The sequence below is a fragment of the Mustela nigripes genome, chromosome 1 (assembly GCF_022355385.1).
Source record: "Mustela nigripes isolate SB6536 chromosome 1, MUSNIG.SB6536, whole genome shotgun sequence".
NCBI classification, from domain to species: Eukaryota; Metazoa; Chordata; class Mammalia; order Carnivora; family Mustelidae; genus Mustela; species Mustela nigripes.
Genome location: NC_081557.1, coordinates 12,200,335 through 12,222,384, shown reverse-complemented (window position 1 = coordinate 12,222,384; position 22,050 = coordinate 12,200,335). Strand labels below are relative to the sequence as shown.

At 37.0% G+C, this 22,050-nt stretch overlaps 2 protein-coding genes across 2 annotated transcripts; both read right to left on the bottom strand.

The window, feature by feature from the left end:
• Nucleotides 1–6,666: 6,666 nt before the first annotated feature.
• LOC132009617 (olfactory receptor 5B3-like) lies at nucleotides 6,667–7,605 on the bottom strand. Its single transcript, XM_059387652.1, has one exon. It carries the CDS (start codon nucleotides 7,603–7,605, stop codon nucleotides 6,667–6,669), a length of 939 nt encoding a protein of 312 aa, XP_059243635.1.
• Nucleotides 7,606–18,822: 11,217 nt separating this feature from the next.
• Nucleotides 18,823–19,767, bottom strand: LOC132009606 (olfactory receptor 5B3-like). The gene has a single exon (XM_059387644.1). It carries the CDS (start codon nucleotides 19,765–19,767, stop codon nucleotides 18,823–18,825), a length of 945 nt encoding a protein of 314 aa, XP_059243627.1.
• Between the last annotated feature and the right edge of the window lie 2,283 nt (nucleotides 19,768–22,050).

Sequence of the window (22,050 nt, the reverse complement as noted above, 5' to 3'; positions counted from 1 at the left end):
CCTTAAAGGATTATTGTAAGAATTTAAAGACATTGTGTATAAAAAGAGTTAGAATAATGAGGGTACCAAGCACAGTCCTAAAGAGTAGTAGCTATAATATTTTTAACATAGAACAATGGTCTCTATGTTGGTGTAGGAAAGTAAAGTGACAGATATAGGGGGCTGGGTTTTTTTTTTTTAAATGTTATTTTACTTTTTCAGTGTTCCAAGATTCATTGTTTATGTACTACACCCAGTGCTTCATGAAATACGTACCCTCCCCAATATCCACCACCAGTCTGGGTTTAAGTCTGTTAACCTTAACCTTTGATTTGCCTTTTTGTACATGCTGTGTACACAGATGTTTGGTTTTCTCCCTATTTTTCACTCTGTGCTCATGGCTATGTCAATCACTTTGTATGAGAACCGAGAGATCTTCAAGTTTTTCTTTTCTTAATTTCTTTCTTGAGACACACGTTTTACCCTATCCCTCTTTCTTAGACCCGTTCTTATGTCATTCCTAAGAACACTGAACTGGATCACAGATATTGATGGGTGAAAATTCATGGCATGGGTGTTGATACTAATCTGAAGATCTATTCATGAGAAAAAATCACAAATCTTTATATTTTTACTTGAAGCTTTGTGAAAGACATGCATTCTTTGGTAGCTGCTATTCTTTACCATCTCCCTCCTGGGTCCTAAACACATTTCTTTTTTTTGCACGTCTTCACCTTAAAGTATTTGTGTTTGTCAACACCTCATCCACATAATATTTTATTATGATAACACATATATATCATTTGCTGTGTTCTATGATGACTAATAGCTCTCCTGAGGTTAGCAACAGCTTAAAATTCCTGCTTATGTGTAGCCAGTCTCATATGGATAAATAATATGGATAATAGATGATACTGATGATGATGATAATGATCATGATTATGATGGTAAATAGAGCAGAAGAGAAAGAGATATAAATTGGGTATGTACACACACTTGTGTGCACGTGCACGCACACGCGCACACACACAAATAGTCTTATTTACTGCTAAGAAAATGAGGAGTTGAGAAGTTATGTGTCTTCTTAAAATTCTACACCTAGGATGAGATAGTTAAGATATAGATACCTGTCTAACTGATCCTAATGCCTGTAGCTTTAATCACTGTATTGTCAGATTTTCTAGATGAACAGGTAATAATGGAGTAGGTTATAGGGAAATAATAGTGAAAAATATGTAAGGGTCTTAGTGGCTTCCTGATGATCTTTCTGGAAAGGAAGAAAACGTCATTTCACTGTGTTTGGTTAGCTATCCCCTCAGTGACAAAACACACAGTAAATAGAACTTATTTAACACCTACCTAATCAGAGTATATATCTATCATAAGGTTTTCTTAACCTCTTAAGAAAAGCAGCGTGGAATTTCAGAAATATTTCTCTGCACTTTCCTGATTACAGTGTTTTCCCCTGACTCCTATACTTATGCCAATATTCAGAAATAGTGTTCAAACAACCGGATGGGAGCTCAAAACTCACAGAAGATGTAGACACCCCAATGTTTCTTCATCAATTACAGTTTTCACTGTAAGTGTAGATTGAATCGAAACTTACCTTACTTTTGAAAAGAAAGGAAAGACAGTGATGAATTGTGAGTCTGCAATCAGAAATTCAGCCCCAAAAGAATGTTATAATTAATGTTGGAGAAATTCTGTCTCATGTTCTGGTCGAGACATTCTGAGTTCCCTGAAGCATGATCATACGGAGAAAAGATCATTAATATGGGCCTCCTAGGAAGCCTGTACTTAAGCAGTGCATCTACCATGGATTTTTTGAAGTATTCAGAAGATGATTTACCTCCTACTGATCTCAGTTTCCTTATTTATGATAAGGAGATAATTAAATTATCTGTCCCACAGACTTTTTAGAATTGTATTTGTGACCAGCACATGAGGGCAGATGTAAGCACTTAGTAAGAGCTTAAATTTTCAACATGAAAGAGTTTAATTTTTATTTCAGGATGTCTTCTCTGCCTGTCATTGCAGACTCACTGCAAATACCCAGTTTGGTGTCTACAACAAGGTTAGGTTTTAGTACAATAAATGATGAATAAATGGGCTCCGCCCAAAATCTAATCCTTTTAAACAACATCATGCATCATCATGATGGGATTTCAGCCCATAATGAACAAGAACAAGGAGAAAATTGTACAGGTATAGAAATCTTGGGGGAAAAGACCCCTGTGAGGGCAAACACCTCTCCTCATCCCAATTATATAAGGCAGAAACAATTAAACTGTATTCAGTGACATAATTTGGTATGCTGTGTAACACATACATACATTGGCAATATTGCTCTCCTTTATCTCTCCTCCCCCACTTAAAAAATTAAGGTGAATTTTGGTGCACCTGGATGATTCATTTGGTTAAGTGAGGTTATGATCTCAGAGTCCTGGAATTCTTCCTGCGTTGGGGTGCCTGCCAACCAGGGGGTCAGCTCAGCTGAGGGTCTGCTTCACCCTCTCCCTCTGCCCCTCACCCCTGCTTGTACTCGCTTGCTCTCTTTCTGTCTTTCAAATAACTAAATACAATCTTTTAGAGAATTATGGCGACTTTTACATACACTGAGTGGTTTTGTTTAATTAATTTACATTTATTATTATTTTTGATATTTGTTTTTTAAATTTAATTTTTTCAGTGTTCCAAGATCATTGTAGGTGCACCACACCCAGTGCTCCATGCAATATGTGCCGTCCTTAATACCCACCCCCAGGCTTACCTAACCCCCAACCTCCCTCCCCTCCAAAACCTTAAGTTTGTTCTCACAGTCCACAGTCTCTTATGGTTCATCTCCTCTTCCATCATCTCATGGTTCATCTTTCCCTCAATTCACTTTCCTTTCTTTCTCTTAATATCCTCCATGTTATTCCTTATGCTCCACAAGTAAGTTAAACCAATGATACTTGACTTTCACTGCTTGATTTATTTCACTCAGCTTAATTTCCTCCAGTTCCATCCACGTTGACACAAAAGTCAGGTATTCATCTTTTCTGATGGAGGCATAATATTCTATTGTATATATGGACCACATCTTCTTTATCCATTCATCTGTTGAAGGGCATTTTGGCTCTTTCTACAGTTTGGTGATTGTGGCCATTGCTGCTATGAATATTGGGGTACAGATGACCCTTTTCTTCACGACATCTGTATCTTTGGGGTAAATATCCAGTAGTGCAATTTCAGGGTCATAGGATAGCTCTGTTTTTAATTTCTTAAGGAATCTCCACAGTGTTTTCCAAAGTGGCTGCACCAACTTGCTTTCCCACCAACAGTGTAAGAGGGTTCCCCTTTCTCCACATCCTCTCTAACACTTGTTGTATCTTGTCTTGTTAATTTGGGCCATTCTAACTGGTGTAAGATGGTATCTCAGTGTAGTTTTGATTTGAATCTCCCTGATGGCTAATGATGATGAACATTTTTTACATGTGTCTGTTAGCCATTTTTATGTCTTTGGAGAAGTGTCTGTTCATGTCTTCTGCCCATTTTTCTTATAGATCTTTGATCCCAGCCCTTTATCTATTATGTCATTTGCAAATAGCTTCTCCCATTTCATGGGTTGCCTCTTAGTTTTGTTCACTGTTTCCTTTGCTGTGCAAAGGCTGTTTATATTGATGAAGTCCCAAAAGTTCATTTTTGTTTTTGTTTTCCTTGCCTTTAGAGATATATCTTGAAAGAAGTCACTGTGGCCGATGTTGAAGAGGTTACTCCCTATATTCTCCTTGAGGATTTTGATGGATTCCTGTCTCATCTTGAGATTTTTCATCCATTTAGAGTTTTATCTTTATGTAGAGTTTATCTTTGTGTAAGACAATTTCATTTTTGTGTAATTTATTTATATAATATATTTCATTTTGTGTAATTTCATTTTTCTTTGTGTAAGACAGTTTCATTCTTCTGCATGTGGCTGTCCAGTTTTCCCAACACCATTTGTTGAAGAGATTGTCTTTTTTCCATTGGACATTCTTTCCTGCTTTGTCAAAGATATAATTTACTATAGAGTTGAGAGTCCATTTCTGGGTTCTCTATTCTGCTCCATTAATCTATGTGTCTGTTTCTGTGCCAATACCATGCTTCCTTGATGATCACAACTTTGTAATATAGCTTGAAGTCAGCTATATTATGATGAGATGCTCCCAACTTTGGTATTCTTTTTCAACATTCCCCCAGTGATTCAGTGTCTCTTCTGATTCCATACAAATTTTAGGATTGTTTGTTTCAGCTCTGTGAAAATAATTTGATAATTTGATAATTTTTAAATTATCAAATAATTAAATAATTTGATAGGGGTCTCATTGAATATGTAGATTGCTTTGGGCAGCATAGACATTTTAACAATGTTTATTCTTCCAGTCCATGAGCATGGAATGTTTTTCCATCTGTTTGTGTCTTCCTCAGTTTCTTTCATCAGGGTTCTGTAGTTTCTGGAGTATAGATCCTTGACCTCTTTGGTTAGGTTTATTCCCATGTACCTTATGGGTTTTGGTGCTATTGTAAATGGAATCAATTCCTTAATTTCTCTTTCTTCAGTCACATTATTAATGTATAAAAATGCCACTGATTTCTACAGATTGATTTTTGCATCCTGCCACATTGCTGGATTGCTGTATGAGCTTTAGTAATTTGAGGGTGAAGTCTTTTTTAAAATAATAGTTAGATATGTTTCCAATAAGAAAAACATCATTGCAAAACTATAAGTGAATACTTGTGTTGTTCTACACTTCCCCCAAAATAGTAGCATAAGAATATTAGCATATTCAAGTACAATCTTACAAATACTGAAATATTAAAGCCTTCTATTATCTAGAGGTGACAAATTAGATGATGATACACATTTATGTGGATAAGTTTTGTATAATATAGTGTTCTCTGAGGATCAAAACTAAAAGCATAAAAATTGTGCATTATACTAGCATATTGAATGTGCATCATTTTTATTATTGACAGATATTGCCACGTTTATATTCTAGATATTCTGAATCATTTCAGTTAATTATATTTCATATGTATGAAGTAATTTTCAAATATAATCAGATACTAACTCTTAATCTCACATTTAATGTCTTTCTTATGATTTACCTACTAGCATTTATTTGTTGTGTTACTTGGCATTTAATGAGACATCACTGCTAATTAAAAATTATGAGATTATTTCAGATGAGTCACTTGATTATAGGAGCCAAGAAATCACTGTGTCCAAATATTAGAGTACAAATACTTGGTGAAAATGTAGATAAAAATATTTAAACAAAGCAGAAAATCAACTGTTCTTCTTGAAATGCATTATATATTTATCTAAAAAGTTTATGCTGTAGATAATGCTAAAACCGCCAATGCCTAAAGAATTATCATATTGATACATTCTGACTCAGAGCTTAATTATTTTATTCATTCATTTATTGAAAATCTACTATGAAACAGATACCCACTTATGTATTGAAGATTGTGTTGTAAAGAAAACAAATAAAGCCATAGCTTTCACAGAATTTAAATTCTAGTTGGGGTACATGGATCATAAACAAGGAAACAAATAAATATATAAGAGATGAAGGTTTATAAGGATATGAAGAATAACACAGAGTGAGAGAACACTGTACATAGTGAATAAAAAGGGATTGTTTTATAAAAGTGGTCAGGAAAACATTGTGTAATAGTGTAACAATTAAGCAATGATCTTAAAGAAGTAAGGGAACATTCTACACAGAGAAAAGCAAGTACAAATGTCCTAATCAGGAACATGATTGAAATTGTAAGATTGTAAGGAAATAGGAAGAAAATCATGTGAATGAAGTAGGGCAGAAGAATAAAGAGGCAACAAAAATAATTTAGATCAACAAAAGAAACATGAAATATGAGCATTAATCATTCCAAAGCATTTCCAGAAGCAAAATGTACATTACTAGTTTTCAGTGAGTTTTTAAGTACTGTGTGAATTGGTAATAATATCTGAAGAAATTAAAAAATACATCTAGTCTTCTTCCATCTTCTCATACTCTGGCTGCGTTTTACCTTTTTGAAAAGTGTAATATGAGCATGTTAGTTCTGTAATGACTCAGTTAAAGCGGAAATATTAATTCACTTAAGATGCTATATGTAAGCATCTCCCAGTAAAATGAGCTCTCCAAAATCAGAACCTTTCATTGAGTATTATATTATTTTCATTCTGAAGTTAGGACTCTTAGAAAAGAATTCAAATAAAGAGGTGAAAAATACAGGAGATAAATTTCTACTCTAATACATGAAATAAACATTCAAATTATTATTATAAAACACTAGCAACATTCCATTTAATTTTGGGAAATTTCCTACTCCAGTGTGTATGTATCATCATGGGCACATGCATGCACTTCTGTTCATGATCTCATCTGTGTACTTATTTTATGGGTCTCTGCATTGATGCAGTAGAAAAATGCATGTAGAATAAGTGACTAAATCCATATCCTAAATAAAATTTTGAAAATTAAGCCCTAAGACATCTTGATCATTCTTGTTGAGGCTTTTATTTGTATACATAACGTTTGCTTTTTTCTTTTTTCAGTACAAAAGAGTTTTGAAGAAGTTAGGCTACCACATCAGGAGCTTAATTTCACTATGGCCTTATTGTAACTAGTTAGTGTACATTGTACAATGTTAAAATCACAATCCTAGAGATAATTTTGACTCTAAAATGGTCTTAATGAATGCATTCTTGACTTCCTTGTTCCTCATGCTGTAGACCACAGGGTTTAGCATGGGGATGACCATCGTGTAGAACACAGATGCCATTTTGTCTGTGTCCATGGAATGGTTGGAGCTGGGCTGTAAGTACATGAAGATGACTGTCCCATAGAAGATGAACACAGCAGTGAGGTGGGAGGCACAGGTAGATATAGCCTTCTGATATCTTGTAGATGAGTGCATCTTCAGGATGGTGATAAATATGAATATGTAGGAAATCAAGATAACCAGGAGAGCAAAAAAGATGTTGAAACTCACAACATAAACAAGAACCAGCTCACTGACATAGCTATCAGAACAAGAAAGAACCATGACTGCTGGAACATCACAGAAAAAGTGATGGATTACATTGTTCATACAGAAAGAGAGACTAAATGTGTCTCTAATGTGGATAGAGGCATTCAGGAAACCACAGACATAGCAGCCTATGACCAAACGAGCACACACACCTGTTGTCATGGTGGTGGTGTAATGGAGGGGTTTGCACACTGCTGCATAACGGTCATAAGCCATTGAGGCTAAGAGATAATTTTCCACAGTGGCAAAAGCTGCAAAAAAGAACATCTGAGCAGCACATGCATTGTAGGAGATGACCTTATCTTCTATAAGTAATCCAGCCATGACCTTGGGAGTGACAGTTGAAGAGTAACCAAAGTCCATCAGAGACAGATTACTGAGGAAAAAGTACATGGGAGTGTGGAGATGGGAGTCCAACAGAACCAACATGGTGATCCCCAAATTCCCAACCAGAGTGATGAGGTAGATGAAGGTGAACATTATGAAGAGGGGAAGCTGCAGTTTTGGGTCATTGGTTAGTCCCAGCAGAATGAACTGTGTCACTTCTGTCCTGTTCTCCATCAATGTTGAGAACCACCAATGCTCTGTGACTACAAGAAGAAATAAATGGGTGATAAACAAAAAAAACGTACAATGCCAGTGTACATATAGTGTGTGTTATTTCATTAGAGCAATAACTTGTATTTCAAGATTCTCCAGATAAAACATTAGCTTGACAACAAATTCAATGCACTAATTACATGTAGATTTACAAACTGCTGACTCTGAAGTAGGGAGCTTCTCCTCAATTCTAAAATTTTATAGAATTGTGAAATGAGGTGTAGAAAATTGACTAACTTGATCAAGATGACTTGTCCAGAATGAATACAGTTCCCTTTTTCCAAGCCTGGTAGAGCAGATACTTGCATGCTGCTGACTTGCCAGGAACTGCCGTAGACACAGAAGGTGTACAGATAGTCCCCAACTTACGATGCTTTGACTTAATGATTTTTCAACTTGACAATGGTGCAAAAGTGACACACATGCAGTAGAAACCATACCTCAGATTTTGAATTTGGATATTTTTCTGGGCTAGTGATAGCCAATATGATCCTCTCTTCTGGTGCTGAGCAAGGACAGTAAACCACAGCTCCAAGTCAGCCAGATGATCATGAGGTCCAACAATTGATACCTTTACAGCCATCCTGTACCAGCTCAGCCATTCTGTGTTTCACTTTCAGTACTGTATTCAACAAATTCCAGATATTCAATGCGTCATTATCAAGTAGGCTATGTGTGAGATGATTTTTTTCCCAACTTTACATTAATGTTAAGAGCTGGAAACATGGTTATGGTAGGAGAGGCTAAACTATGTTGTTCAGTAGGTCAGATGTAGTAAATGAATTTTCATCTTATGATATTTTCAATGTACAACGGTTTCTAGGGACACAACCCCATTTTAAGTACAAGAAGATCTGTATATTCATCACATCCTCTCAAGAATATTATGAATTTGATTTTTTATTATGTTCATTTAAATTATGATGCACAGAGGGGTGCCTGGCTGGCTCAGTCAGTAGAGCCCACAACCCTTGTTCCTGGGATTGTGAGTTATAGCCCCATGCTGGGTATAGAGATTACTTAAAACTTTAACAAAAAAAGCTGGGAGGAAAACAAATTATGATGCCCAGAAGTTTATATTTCAAATGAGTATTAATTGACAAGCCATGCTCGGGGCCAAGCCAACCTTTGAGCTCACACTGAGTGGTGATAGTCTAAACTGTATTTGAATCAAATTGAATTTAACTCAGTGCAATTGTTCATTGTCTCCATTGATACAAATTCATTGAGTTTTCCCAGTGAAGTATCCAAGAGATATATGCATAGTAGATGTGGTGAGATAGTGGAGCAGTAGGGGCATGACAGCCAGCAGAGGCTATATAAGGGGAAGAAACAAAATCGGATGTAGAGCTTATGTTCCAGGTTGAGGTGCACAGCAGCCCTACTATCATTTAATAACAAGGATCCATCAATCTTAACCTATCTGAACCTCCTATTTCCATCAGAAATAATAAATAAATAAATAAATAAAACAAGACAGTAATAAGACCTCTAATATAGCATTTTAATGAGAATAAAATAAGGTAATACTTAAAAACTGATAAAATCTGGGTGGTTAGCACGAGCTACAGTGTTATTGTTAGAGTGGGATGATTGTGTTTACATTGCTTTAGGAAAAATGGGTGTCACCCTGTAGATCTTCAGGTGTGTGTGATGTATGAAGTCTTATGGTCTCTTTAATTTGCGTTTCTCACACACAAGGGCCTCAGAGGTTTTCTGTGATCTCCAGGATTTCTCCGTCTGTTTTCTTTTCACCCATGCAATCTGCTGCCCCAACAGGTCCACACAAGCTTTCTTTTGCCTAAAATCTTCCTTGAAATCTATACCTTAGCTTGGATGACAGTCCTCCCCTGGATAACTCATTCTTTCTCTCATGACTGCATCTCACAGCAGAATCAGAGATCAAGGGTTTTGGTGGCAAGTGCCACATAATAAAATATTTCATTTGAATCTGCTCTTCCATAGAACAGTACTATAAATCTGTTCACTTGCATTTGAAGCATTGGAAGGGTATCCCTTTTCTGCTAACTACTAAAATCTTCCTCCTAAACTTTGGAAAATTTCCTGCACAAGCCTGTTCCCTGATAACATTGTTTGCCAACCTTAACACACATGTCCACTTGGAGCCTAGTCTATGTTCTACAAGCAATAAGAAAGGCTTTATAGGTCAATGTGTATGTGTGTATGGTAGATTGTATTGTTATTTCTCCTTCACCATTGTAGAGCACGAGGATTTGAGAAGATTTGTGATGCTCTAAAATTACACAGTTAGCCTGGGAAGGAGTCAAGATTCAAGAGTTAAATCCATGTTCTGTGTAATTAAAAGGCTCTTCTCTTAGCCAGTCACTGTCACCATGTGTGGATTTTCTGGTGACAATAAGCTTATGATGGTAGGGGAAAGTTTAAAATACCATTTGGATTTTATTAATTCATATTAGAAATTTTGTTATAAAGATTACTTGGGGACATGAAGATGGATCCATCAATTGAGCATCTGACCCTTGATTTCAGCTCAGGTCATGATCTCAAGGTCATGAGATGGAGTCCCCTGTTGGCTCTATAGTCAGTCTGAGGTGCAGAATCTACATTAGTTTCTCTCTCCCTTTCCCTCTGCCCTTCCCCCACTCTTGCATGCTCTATAAATAAATTAATTGATTAGTTAAATCTTTTAAAAAGATTATTACACTCACAGATTTTTGTTCATTTTGCTTTTTTGTTTACATTGATGAGAGGCCAGCATTTAGAGAGCAGGATGTAAAAACCAAAAAATTAATTAGAGACTCTTCTGTGCCTTTTTTGTTCATATCCTTAGGAAAGAAGGATGATGGTCCTTAAGTACCAGTAAATTCCCTCCTGATGGAAATTTTTTCATTTATACCTGATCTCACCTCAGTATTTTGAAAAACATTGAAGATATCTATTTCTGCCCCCAAAGAACTTATAGTAGGTAGAGCTGTCCTACAACTTTTGCATGGATTACAGTTCTAATTTAAAATGTTTACAGAATATAGATGCTCACTTGTCTGCTGGGAGAGCAGAAAGAATCATTTCTGAGCAATGGGTCTGAATCAGAATTTCAGCTGCAGAATAACACCTAATTACTACTCTTAGGACACGGTCATAAGGCTCTAAGTTCTCTAAGACAGGGGAAAATGGAAGAAAGAACATTAACGTGGATCAATTTCTGTACCTACCTTGCATTCCTTCTGTGTCCTTAGAGGATCACTTACCTTCTTATTTGTAAAATAAAGATGATAAGATTACCTCTTCTGTAATTCACACACTTGTGTCTGTAAATAAGAAGCAAGGGAGGGTTTATAAAACACCTCCATAAGAAGTTATCACTTTTAAGTCAATAAATATAATTTTTATCTCAGGGAGTTTCCCTTGAATATCCTTAGAAGTTCATAGCAAATCCTTAAATAAGGCCTCTGTGCACTAGCAAATGAATAAATGATCACCAAACAGGTTCACCATGTAGACTGGTGTCTCTACAATGGTGACATGTGGGATCATATTGGGATTTCAATGGCTAGTGCATGGGGATGTGGAGAGAATTATAGAGACACAGAGCTCGCTGGGTATTTCCCTTGGGAGAGCACTTCTAGCACCTCATCCCACTTTCCCAGGATGGAGGCAATTAAACTGCCTGTGGGGGCCATGCTGGTTATTTCATTGAACACACATGCTTATGTATTACTTGTCATTTCTTGTGATTTTTGTCAGTTTATAATTAAGTATAATTTCTGTACATTAGTATCCACAATCCCAGAGGATAGTTGTAAGATTTTGTCAAATTTATATCCAGTAAGCCCCATCACCTAAAAAACTTCATGTGAACCTCTTCTGACAAACCCATTCTCCTACCCACTGACTGCCCCTGACAACCAATACATTGTTTTACCCAAATAAATTTGCCTTTCCAACAGTGTCCTTAAGTGTGATCCTATAATATATACTCTGAGTCTATAATCTTTCATTTATCATTTGAGGCAGGCATGTCTGTACTATTTCCTGTGTCAGAGTGGATTATTTTTTACAGTCTGGTCATTACCAATTGTTTATCTTATTCTCAGTTGAAGAACATTTGTGTTGATTGTAGTGTTTGGTGATTACAAATAAAGCTGATCTAAACATTTGCCTAAGGACTGTTTCCTGATCGCCCTCATGGCTTGTGATCAGCCTACAGTGGTGTGTAAACCCTTACATTACAACACTGCTCTGGCACCAACAAATGTGTGGACTCGTGGCAATCAGATGCTATGTCTGGGGCTTCCTTGAATGCCACCCACACTGGATTCAACTTCTGTCTTTCCTTCTGCCATTCCAATGTGGTCCATCACTTTTTCTGTGATATCCCCCCAATCCTGGCTTTTTTCTCTTCTGATGTCTATATAAAGGAGACTGTGCTATTTATCTTTGTAGATTTCAATGTCTGCTTTGCCCTTATAACTATCTTGACCTCCTGTCTGTCTATCTTCATTGCCATCCTAAGTATGTGCTCAACACAGAGACAGTTACTCTGCTGATTTCACATGGCTCACTCATGAGACTGCATATCTTCTGCATGGTGAGCTGGACTGAAATGTTCAAGATGGACTTACATTTCTAACTATTAATTCAGGTTACTCTCTACCTTTTTTCTACAAGTTCCTTCATCCTCCAGAGGATGGACCAGATTTCTTACATCATATTTTCAATATGAAAGTACAATTGAATGGTTTCATGAAGTCTAGATATTTAACTTTCACAACATTTTTTTCTGTCACATTATACTAATCAGTGATGTCAAAGGCTCAGATTCAAGTATGAATCAAGCATGAAGAATGACTCCACCTCTTGAGGAAGAAAGCTGCAAAGAATTTGTACTCATAGTTAATCTAGCATAGTTAGAAATCAGGTTAAACTGCTATAACTAAGAAATCCAAAATATAGTGGCTAAAATAAGACAGCAATTTATTCTCAAATAGTGGAAGTTAATGAACTTCTGTAAGAACTATCTGTATAACTGATGTGTCTTGGTCATTCTGGGGACAGGTTCAGTTCACAAAGTCTCTCCATACCATCTCCTGCAGTGTCAAAAGTCTGTCCTCATCATAACTATTCTATCTGGAGGAGACAAGAAAGAGATGACTGAAGGATAAATAATTTCTTTTCAAGAAAGTGACACAACAGCTGCACGCATTACTTCTGAGTACATTCCATTGACAAGAATTCATTAATAAGGCCACAAAAAACAATCAGATAAACCAACTTCAAAATTTTATCCCTAGCTTAAAGGCAATGTGCTTAACTGAAATCTCAATACTCTTGAAAAATAAATAATGTTTTCTGAGGAAAATCAGGATACTCCCACACAGTTAGTAACTGAATCTGAACTTCCAAGACCTGGAGCCTTTTCAATACAAGGTCAGAGAGATGAGTAACCAGTGGAGGTGGATGGTGTCCTAGAAACCAAGTGATGAGAAATGTACAGAAAAGGAATGGATGTGTCAGAACTGCTAGTAGATTAAGAAATATCAACACTAAGAACTGGTGATAGGCCACAGTGATAGGAAGTTGGTGGGTGACTTTGAGTGGTTTTGGTTAGATGGTAGGGGCACAAATCTCATTAAATATATAGTCTACAATCTAAACCATGATTATTCTTTGCTTTATATAGTTTCTAAGTATTTTCCCAACCTGCACAGTGAAGTAGATGTATGTTGTCTTTTCCCAGAGCAGCTAGGGAGATAGGGCTTTGAGACTTTCAACTTTGAGAAGAGAAATAGAGCCTAACAACATGATGGGAAGCCAAGGTTTCAGGAGATGACTGATAAGGGATGTTTTGACAACAGATGATGCTTCATGAAAGAGCATCAGTTATAGCAAATGTCTACTTTGCAGCAAGTCATTGTTCTTAGCTTCATTTCCCACCATTTTGTCTGAGTATAAGATCATTGTAACTAGTTCTTTGGAAGAATGAAGGAGAAAATCACCTTGGGGAACTAGTTCTTTGGAAGAATGAAGGAAGAAATCACCTTGGGGAAAAGCAGTGCACAGAGAGGAAAAGAAGAGGCAGAGTAGGAGGTGTGGTGCTCGAAGTGGTGAACAAGACTAAGACAGGGATTTGGAACAGGAACTAAGGGACAAAAAGAAACACACACACAGTTCCTACTCAAAGACACCTCAAAACCATTTAGGAAGGTACTCAGCCTCCTGTAGGTAGTTGTTATTTAATTTACCTGTTAAAGGAAAGAAGTATAGAGGATTTGGTTTCTTTTTAGTTACAACTGAGAAGTTAGATGGGCTCTTTGGAGAAAGAGCTGATTACTGGATTGGGACAGGAATAGCACAGGATGAGCCTGGAGCATCTTGTAAGATCAGAAAGTAAGGAGGAGCTCAGAAAACAATAGGATTGGGTATATCAAAAGGAAACAAAAGTAAAACTGAAAGTGTTCCCAATGGCTAAAGAAGGAACAATTTGAACAATAAAGTAAATAACATGGAACCACATTGTACCACAAAATATAAAGCAGATAGATATAAGTCCATGCTGATGAGTAAGTAAGAAACTAAGTAAGTAAATGAATTTTCTTATAGAATAATTCTAAATAATAAGTTTGGCCTTCCCTTAGGAGGTGCAGTGTAGTCCTTTCCACCATGAGTGTGGCCTGAACGTAGTTTCTAAAATATACAACATGCAAGGGGAAAAGGTAGCATTACACTCAAGCACTTGGCAAACATATCTGGTTGAGGTGATGAAGGTTAAGATCCCCAGTTGTAAGGGCCAATTCAGCCAGAGCAGCCCCACCCTGGTCGAACAGCCATTTTGTTGTAAAACTTAAATTGACTCTGCCGCACCCCCCAGGGGATCTTACTTAAAAACAAGTCCCAGAAACCAGTCCCAGGTAACAAAGTCCAAATACAAGGGTGGGTCAGGCCAGGTGGAGATATTCAATCAGTGGGGGCACATACTGTCTCTTAGCTACCAAGGAGTATGGGCCCTACCCTTTGGACATCTTTTGGGCACCAATTCTGAACAAGGTGATAGGCTGGTTCAAATGTCTACTAGGGTAAATTGTAACTCAGTTGTCACCTAGCATGACTATGCAGCTTTCACTGTGTGTTACAACTTCATTGGCCACCTGTGCATGGCCAGACCCAAGCACATGGCCTTTGCTCTATAAAAGTTAGCCTGTGAAACAGAGGGTCATCCTCTCTGTAAGGGGCATCCCTGACCGGTCTGTTTGAAGTCGATTTGATTCTTGATGCTTGATGCAAAATAAAGCTTTGCTTGACTTTCGCTTTGTATCAGTATCACTCCTTTAATCATAGACCCATTATTGGGGGGCCCAACACAGTGACAAGTCATGTTGGTAGTATGTGTCCCCGATCAGATGTGATAAGAACAGCATTTATCATTCCCTCTCAGTTTCTAAACCTCTGTGTAACCATGACGAATAAAATGAGACAAACCTAAACTGAAAGACCCTATACAAACAAACAAACAAACAAACAAACAAAAAAACAGAGAAATACTCCTCAAAGATATTAAGGTAGTGAAAATTCAGGAAAGACTGAGAGACTTGTCATAGATCAGATGAGAATAAGGAGACAGCACAATATATGCAGGACGATATATGGATCCCAGATTGGATCCTCTAAGAGCGAATGACATTAGTTGATAAATAATAATCTGAATGAATTCTTGAAATTTAGATAATATTAATGTGTCAATGATGCTTTCTTAGCTTTGACTAGTGTATTATAAATTAAGATGTTAATACTAGGGGAAGTTGGGTGAAAGGTATGTGGGACTTATCTATACTAATATTTTGAAAATCTAAAATCATTTTCAAATTTAAAGATATATTTAGAGTAATTATTTTAAAAATGGCTCCAGAAGAGAAAATATTTTCATAGACTTCAGAGCAGATATTTGTGTTGTATCACACAGACTCCACCAATGTCAGTATGACCCTCTTAGGACATTCAAGCACAGGTTTGCAAGTCTTGAGAAGTTGAATGTTTCTAAAATTATGGAGATAGACAAGGAACATGTGTACAAACTCCTTTGGATAGCTTTACTATAAAATTGAGATCACCTAAAAGTCAAATAAAATACATAATGATTGTATATTAGTATGTTGAGTTAGGTTATGTTTATTATTATAAAGTATTGTCATGCTTACATTAACTTTTTGGAGAGAGGGAGAAAGAGGGAGAGACTGAGTGTTTGAGTGTAGGACAGGAGAAGGGCAGAGAGAAAGAGGCAGAGAGGGAATCTCAAGGAGGCTCCATGCCCATTGTGGAACCCGATGCAGTGCTCCATCTTACAACACTGAGATCATGACTTGAGCCAAAATCGAGAGTTGGACACTTAACTGACTGAGCAACCCAGAGGCCCCTGACATGCTAACATTTTCTAGGGATGTTTGGAATCATTGGGGTTTGTCGCGCTCTCCCTGCCTGCAGAGATGACACAACACCAACACACACACAGATCGATGCACAAGCTCTTATTTATTCCCTGGTCGATCTTTCTCCTCCCTCTGCGGGGAAGTTCCCTTGCCTTATATAGGGCATAACAGCCAATCACAGAGGTGTTCACGTGAACAGGAGGTATCTGGGGCTCCTAGACAGTGGTGGCATAACAGCCAATCACAGAGGTGTTCACGTTACGAGCACGAGGTCACGTAAATAAAGGTCAGGTAAATAAAGATAAATGCTTTTCGGGGTACATTTATTTAGAGCTACAAATTATAATATTTCAAAGGAATTGAAATATCTGCCCTGCGGCCAGGGCAGATGTTTTTCAGGCTGTCCGTGCTGCTCGGAGTATGTAGCTGGCGCCATCTTAGGGGCGCAACCCCGACAGGAGTTTATTGAATAATCCTAATTTTTGAAGGAACTTTGTAAACTGAATCAAGAAAATTTTTGCAGTCTCATATTTTGTATTATTATACTTTACTAAGTAAAATGTATTTCATGTGTTATTTTTCATTTAATGAAAAATTTCTAATAAAGAAGAATTAGAATAGTTTCATATGATCTGTTTGATAGTGTGGTTTCCAAAAAGTTCTTTGTCCAAAAGTGTGAAATGTAAATAGGGAATGAAAGAATATTTTTTAAAAAGCCACATCTTAATGAAAAGCTCAAAAGTTCTTGTCTAAAAAGTTATACAATGAAAAAAAATAAAGAATTAAATAAGGGGTAATCAACTCTAATTATCAGTAGTTCCAGTATATTGCTGACACAAACAATTAGTCTACTCATTAATTTAACAAGTGTTTGTTGAGAAATTAGTATGAGCCAGGCCACAGTTTAATTACAGGGGATGAAGTTGTTAGTAAAGAAGACAAAGCCGTTCTTCTTGTGCAGTATACATTCTAGGTAGGTAGGTAAATAAATAAACAAGCTAATGAACAAGTAAATAGAAATTTTGAGGAGTGATTGGGACTATAAAAAGTAAAGCAAGTTGGGAACATTTTTCATGGGGAGCGGGGAGACTATGATATGGTACTATTTAAGCAAAGACCTGAGGGAAGTAAGGAAGCTTTCTGAAAATTGGCAACAGTAAGTACAAAGACCCTGAGGCAAGAGGGAGCTTTGATTGCCCAGGAACAGCAGGGAACTCAGTGTGAGTGAAGTGGAAGGTACAAGTAGGAGAATGGCAAGACGTGACATAGCTCATCTGAAAGCAAAATGTCCCTGCATGAGGGAAACTAGCCACTTTGTAGTATTTACAGAGAGAAAAATATAATATCATACTGTATACATCTTTCACAATTGAAGAGTTAGTAGAGTTGAAGAAATTTTGAACAAACAAAATTTCTTCTTTTGAACAAACAAAATCTTCTTGATCATGTCTTCTTGTACTCTTGTTCTCTTGCTTTTGAAAATTATCCTGTGATTATACTTTTTCTAACAACAGTACAGAAGATAGAAAAGTTAATTCCTTTGAAATATTATAATTTGTAGCTCTAAATAAATGTACCCCGAAAAGCATATATCTTTATTTAAAAATATGTATTTAAAAAATTTTATTATGTTATGTTAGTCACCATACAGTACCCCAGTAGTTTGTGGTGTAGTGTTCCATGATTCATTGTGCATAATATCCACTGCTTCATTTTGATCTCTTGAAAGTTTTTCAACTAGAGAAAAAAAAAAAAGTTAGACATAAATTTATATTCTGACACTTAAGTTGATTATTTGAACTTTTTTATTAGAAACTAGCCAGACTGCATCCAAGTTCTTGAACAAATTCCCCATTCCTGTGTTTATGTGCACATATGGGACTCTTGCATATGCTTCTATTCATGGGTTTGTGTATCCCATCGTTTACTTATAGGCTTGCATTGCCATATAGTAGAGTACATACAACATGTAACTAATAAGGTTCATTATGAGCAGGGTCCCAAAATTCTTATGGTCCCCCTTGGTCATCCTTGTTCAGATATCATATGTTTGGAATACTATTTCATTTCTTAAAGGATAGACTTTGGAATAGGAAATGTTATCACCTACCTCATAACTGAGGTGTAGTACGGGCATTAAAATGTCATGTGGTGGGGCGCCTGGGTGGCTCAGTGGGTTAAGCAGCTGCCTTCGCTCAGGTCATGATCCTAGGGTCCTGGGATCGAGCCCCGCATCGGGCTCTCTGCTCAGCAGGGAGCCTGCTTCCTCCTCTCTCTCTGCCTGCCTCTCTGCCTGCTTGTGATCTCTCTCTGTCAAATAATTAAATAAAATCTTTAAAAAAAAATGTCATGTGGTTCAGTCATATGTGGAATTCAGGAAACAAAACAAATGACCAAAGAAAACAAGTGACAAACAGAAAACAGACTCAAATACAGAGAACTTGTGGTTGCCAATTGGTGAGTTGGGTAGGGGGATGGGTGAAAGGAAAGGGGATTAAGAGGTCAAACATCCAGTTACAAAATAAATAAGTCATGGAAATGAAAAGTACAGCATAGGGAATATAGTCAATAAGATGGTCATAATGGTGTTTGGTGACAGATGGTACCTATAACTAGTGTGGTGAGCACAGAGTAATGTATGGAATTGTTGAATCATTATTTGTACACCTGAACTAATATAACACTAGATGTTAATTATACTTTGAATTAAAAAATGTGAGTCATTACATGTTGAAGATCTGAGAGGAATGAAAGTAGGTCACTGTGATCCTACACTTTAAGAGGTAAATCCTAGAGACAATTTCACCTTCTCAACCACTTTCTTGAATGCAGTTTTAACCTCTTTGTTCCTCAGGCTATATACCAGCAGATTCAGCATGGGGATGACCATAGTGTAGAACACAGATATGATTTTGTCTGAGTCCATGGAATGGGTGGAGCTGGGCTGGGAGTACATGAAGATGACTGTCCCATAGAAGATGGACACTGTACTGAGGTGGGAAGCACAGGTGGATAAAGCCTTCTGATATCCCTCAGCTGAGTGCATTTTCAAGATAGTAATAAAAATGAACAGGTAGGAAATCAAGATAATGAGAAGAGCAATAAGAATATTGAAACTTGCTACAATAACAAGAACCAGCTCACTGACATGTCTGTCAGAGCAAGAGAGAGCCATGACTGCTGGAACATAACAGAAAAAGTGATGGACTAGATTGGACATGCAGAAAGAGAGATTGAACGTGTCCCGAATGTGGATGGAGGCATTTAGGAAACCACAAATGTAGGAGCCTATGGCAAGATGTGCACACACATTGGTTGTCGTTATGGTGGTGTAATGGAGGGGTTTACACACAGCTGTGTAGTGGTCATAGGCCATTGAAGCCAAAAGTAGGTTTTCAGCAGTGGCAAAGGCTACAAAAAAGAACATCTGAGCAGCACATGCATTGTAGGAGATGACCTTGTCTCCTACAAGTAACCCAGCCATGACCTTGGGAGTGACAGCTATAGAATAACAAAAGTCCACCAAAGACAGGTTACTGAGAAAAAAGTTCATGGGCATGTGGAGATGGGAGTCCAAGAGAATCAGCACCATCATTCCCAGGTTCCCAACTACATTGATGAGGTAAATGAGGGTGAACACAATAAAGAGGGGGATCTGTAGCTCTGGGGCATTGGTTAGTCCCAGCAGGATAAATTCAGTCTCTACTGTGTTGTTTTCCATGGGTGTTGTTGGGGAATCACAGGAAGCCCTGTAGCAATGAGAAATAATGGAACAGAGTCAAAAACAAAACGGCAATTTAAGTGTGATTGAAACAGATCCTGAAGAGAAAGAGAGAGAGAGAGAGACAAAGAGAGAGGAGAAAGAAAGAAAGAGAGAAAGGAAAGAAAGTTGATAGATGTGCATTTTTCATTATAGCAGTAATTCTTCAAAATTATTCAAGTCTCTAGTATGAACTTGACAAAGAAATTTAATGCATGAATTACCTAGATAGTTATACATTGATGAAACTAAAGGATCTTTCTGGATCATTTCCTCCATCTAAATTTTGTAAACTTGTAAACTGAGATGTGGAAAAAGGAATGTCTTGATCAAGATGGCAGGTCTGGAATCAAATACTCTGTCATTTCAGTTCCACAAGCTTGTAAATTTTGATACTTCTATGTTGTTCATGTGCCAAGAACTGTTCTACACAATACGTATGTATCTATTTTCTCAAAAAACCCCACGAGATTGAATAGTAATTAAGCCCATTTAAATTATGAGGCACAGAGATTGATTAATGTATCTGATTTATAAAATTATTATTGCCAAAACCAAGTTTTATACCCAAAGATTCGTTCTTTAGGCCACTGGTTTTAATTTTTAAAAAACGTTTTGTGTCTTCAATTTCTTTCATGAGTGTTCTGTAGTTCCTTGAGTACAGATCCTTTACCTCTTTGGTTAGGTTTATTCCCAGGTATCTTATGGTTCTTGGTGCTATAGTAAATGGAATCGATTTTCTAATTTCCTTTTCTGTATTTTCATTATTAGTGTATAAGAAAGCCACTGATTTCCGTCATTGACTTAGTATCCTGCCACGTTGCTGAATTGTTGTATGAGTTCTAGTAGTTTGGGGGAAGAGTCTTTTGGGTTTTCCATATAAAGAATCATGTCATCTGCAAAGAGAGAGAGTTTGACTTCTTCATTACCAATTTAAAACACTGAGCTTACTTGGAATACTGCATCAAAAAATAATGATGTGTTTTATGGTGACTAACATAACACAATAAAACAAATGCAACATATATACTATGGAATATTATACCTCCATCAGAAAGGATGAATACCCAACTTTTATATCAACATGGTCAGGACTGGAAGAGATTATGCTGAGTGAAATAAGCCAAGCAGAGAGAATCAATTATATGGTTTTGCTTATTTATGGAGCATAAAAAATAACACGGAGGACAAGGGGAGATGAAGAGGAGAAGGGAGATGGGGGAAATTGGAGGGGAAGATGAATCCTTTGTGAGACTGTGGACTCTGAAAAACAATCTGAGAGTTTTGGAGGGGTGGGAGGTGGGAGGTTGAGTGAGCCTGGTGGTATGTATTATGGAGGACACATATTGCATGGAGCACTGGGTTTGGTGCATAAGCAATGAATTCTGGAACACTGAAAAGAATTTTAAAAAATGAATAAAAATTATTTAAAAATGCAACAGGTCTCTGTAATATAAACAAATAAACAAACAAACCAGTGAGTTTAACTCAATTTATAGTTACTCACTGTCTCCATTGTCCCAAAATCAGTGTTTAGAGCTTTATACTTAGGTAACTGAGGCATATAAGCAGAGTAGATATAGTGGGCCAACAGGAGCAGTAAGAGCATAAATGACAAGTAGAGGCAATTCAGAGAGCAAGGCACAACATTCAATTTAGAGCTTGGACTCTGGGAAGAGGTGCACATCAGCACTATCCACTGACTACGGAAGAGTCCTTAGTTCCAACCTTGGTACCTGGACCTGATTTTCTCCATACACAAAATGAAGATTGTCATGAGATCTACCTCAAAGTATTATTTTGCTTTTTAGGTTTTTTTAAAATTCAACTTTTAATTTAAATTCTGCTTAGTTAACAAATATGGTAAAATTGGTTTCAGGTGTAGAACTTAGTAATTTATCACTTATATATAACATCCAGCGCTTACTACAAGTGCCCTCCTTAATACCCATCATCCACTTAGCCCATCCACTGCCCACCTTCTGCCATCAACCCTCAGTTTGTTCTCCATCATTAAGAGTCTCTTGTGGTTTGCCTCTCTCTCTCTCTTTCCTTATAGAAAGAAAGAGATCATGCACTAAAAACGATGAAAATGCTGAGTTTTAGCATGGCCTGATATATTTGTTAGCTGTAGTAGTATTCCTAGGATGGAATGATAGCCCTTAAGTTTGTTTGAGAAAGGTAGGTGGTGACATATAGGGGTGGGTCAGTTCTGAAGCCTTATAGTCTCTCTTTGATTTCCTT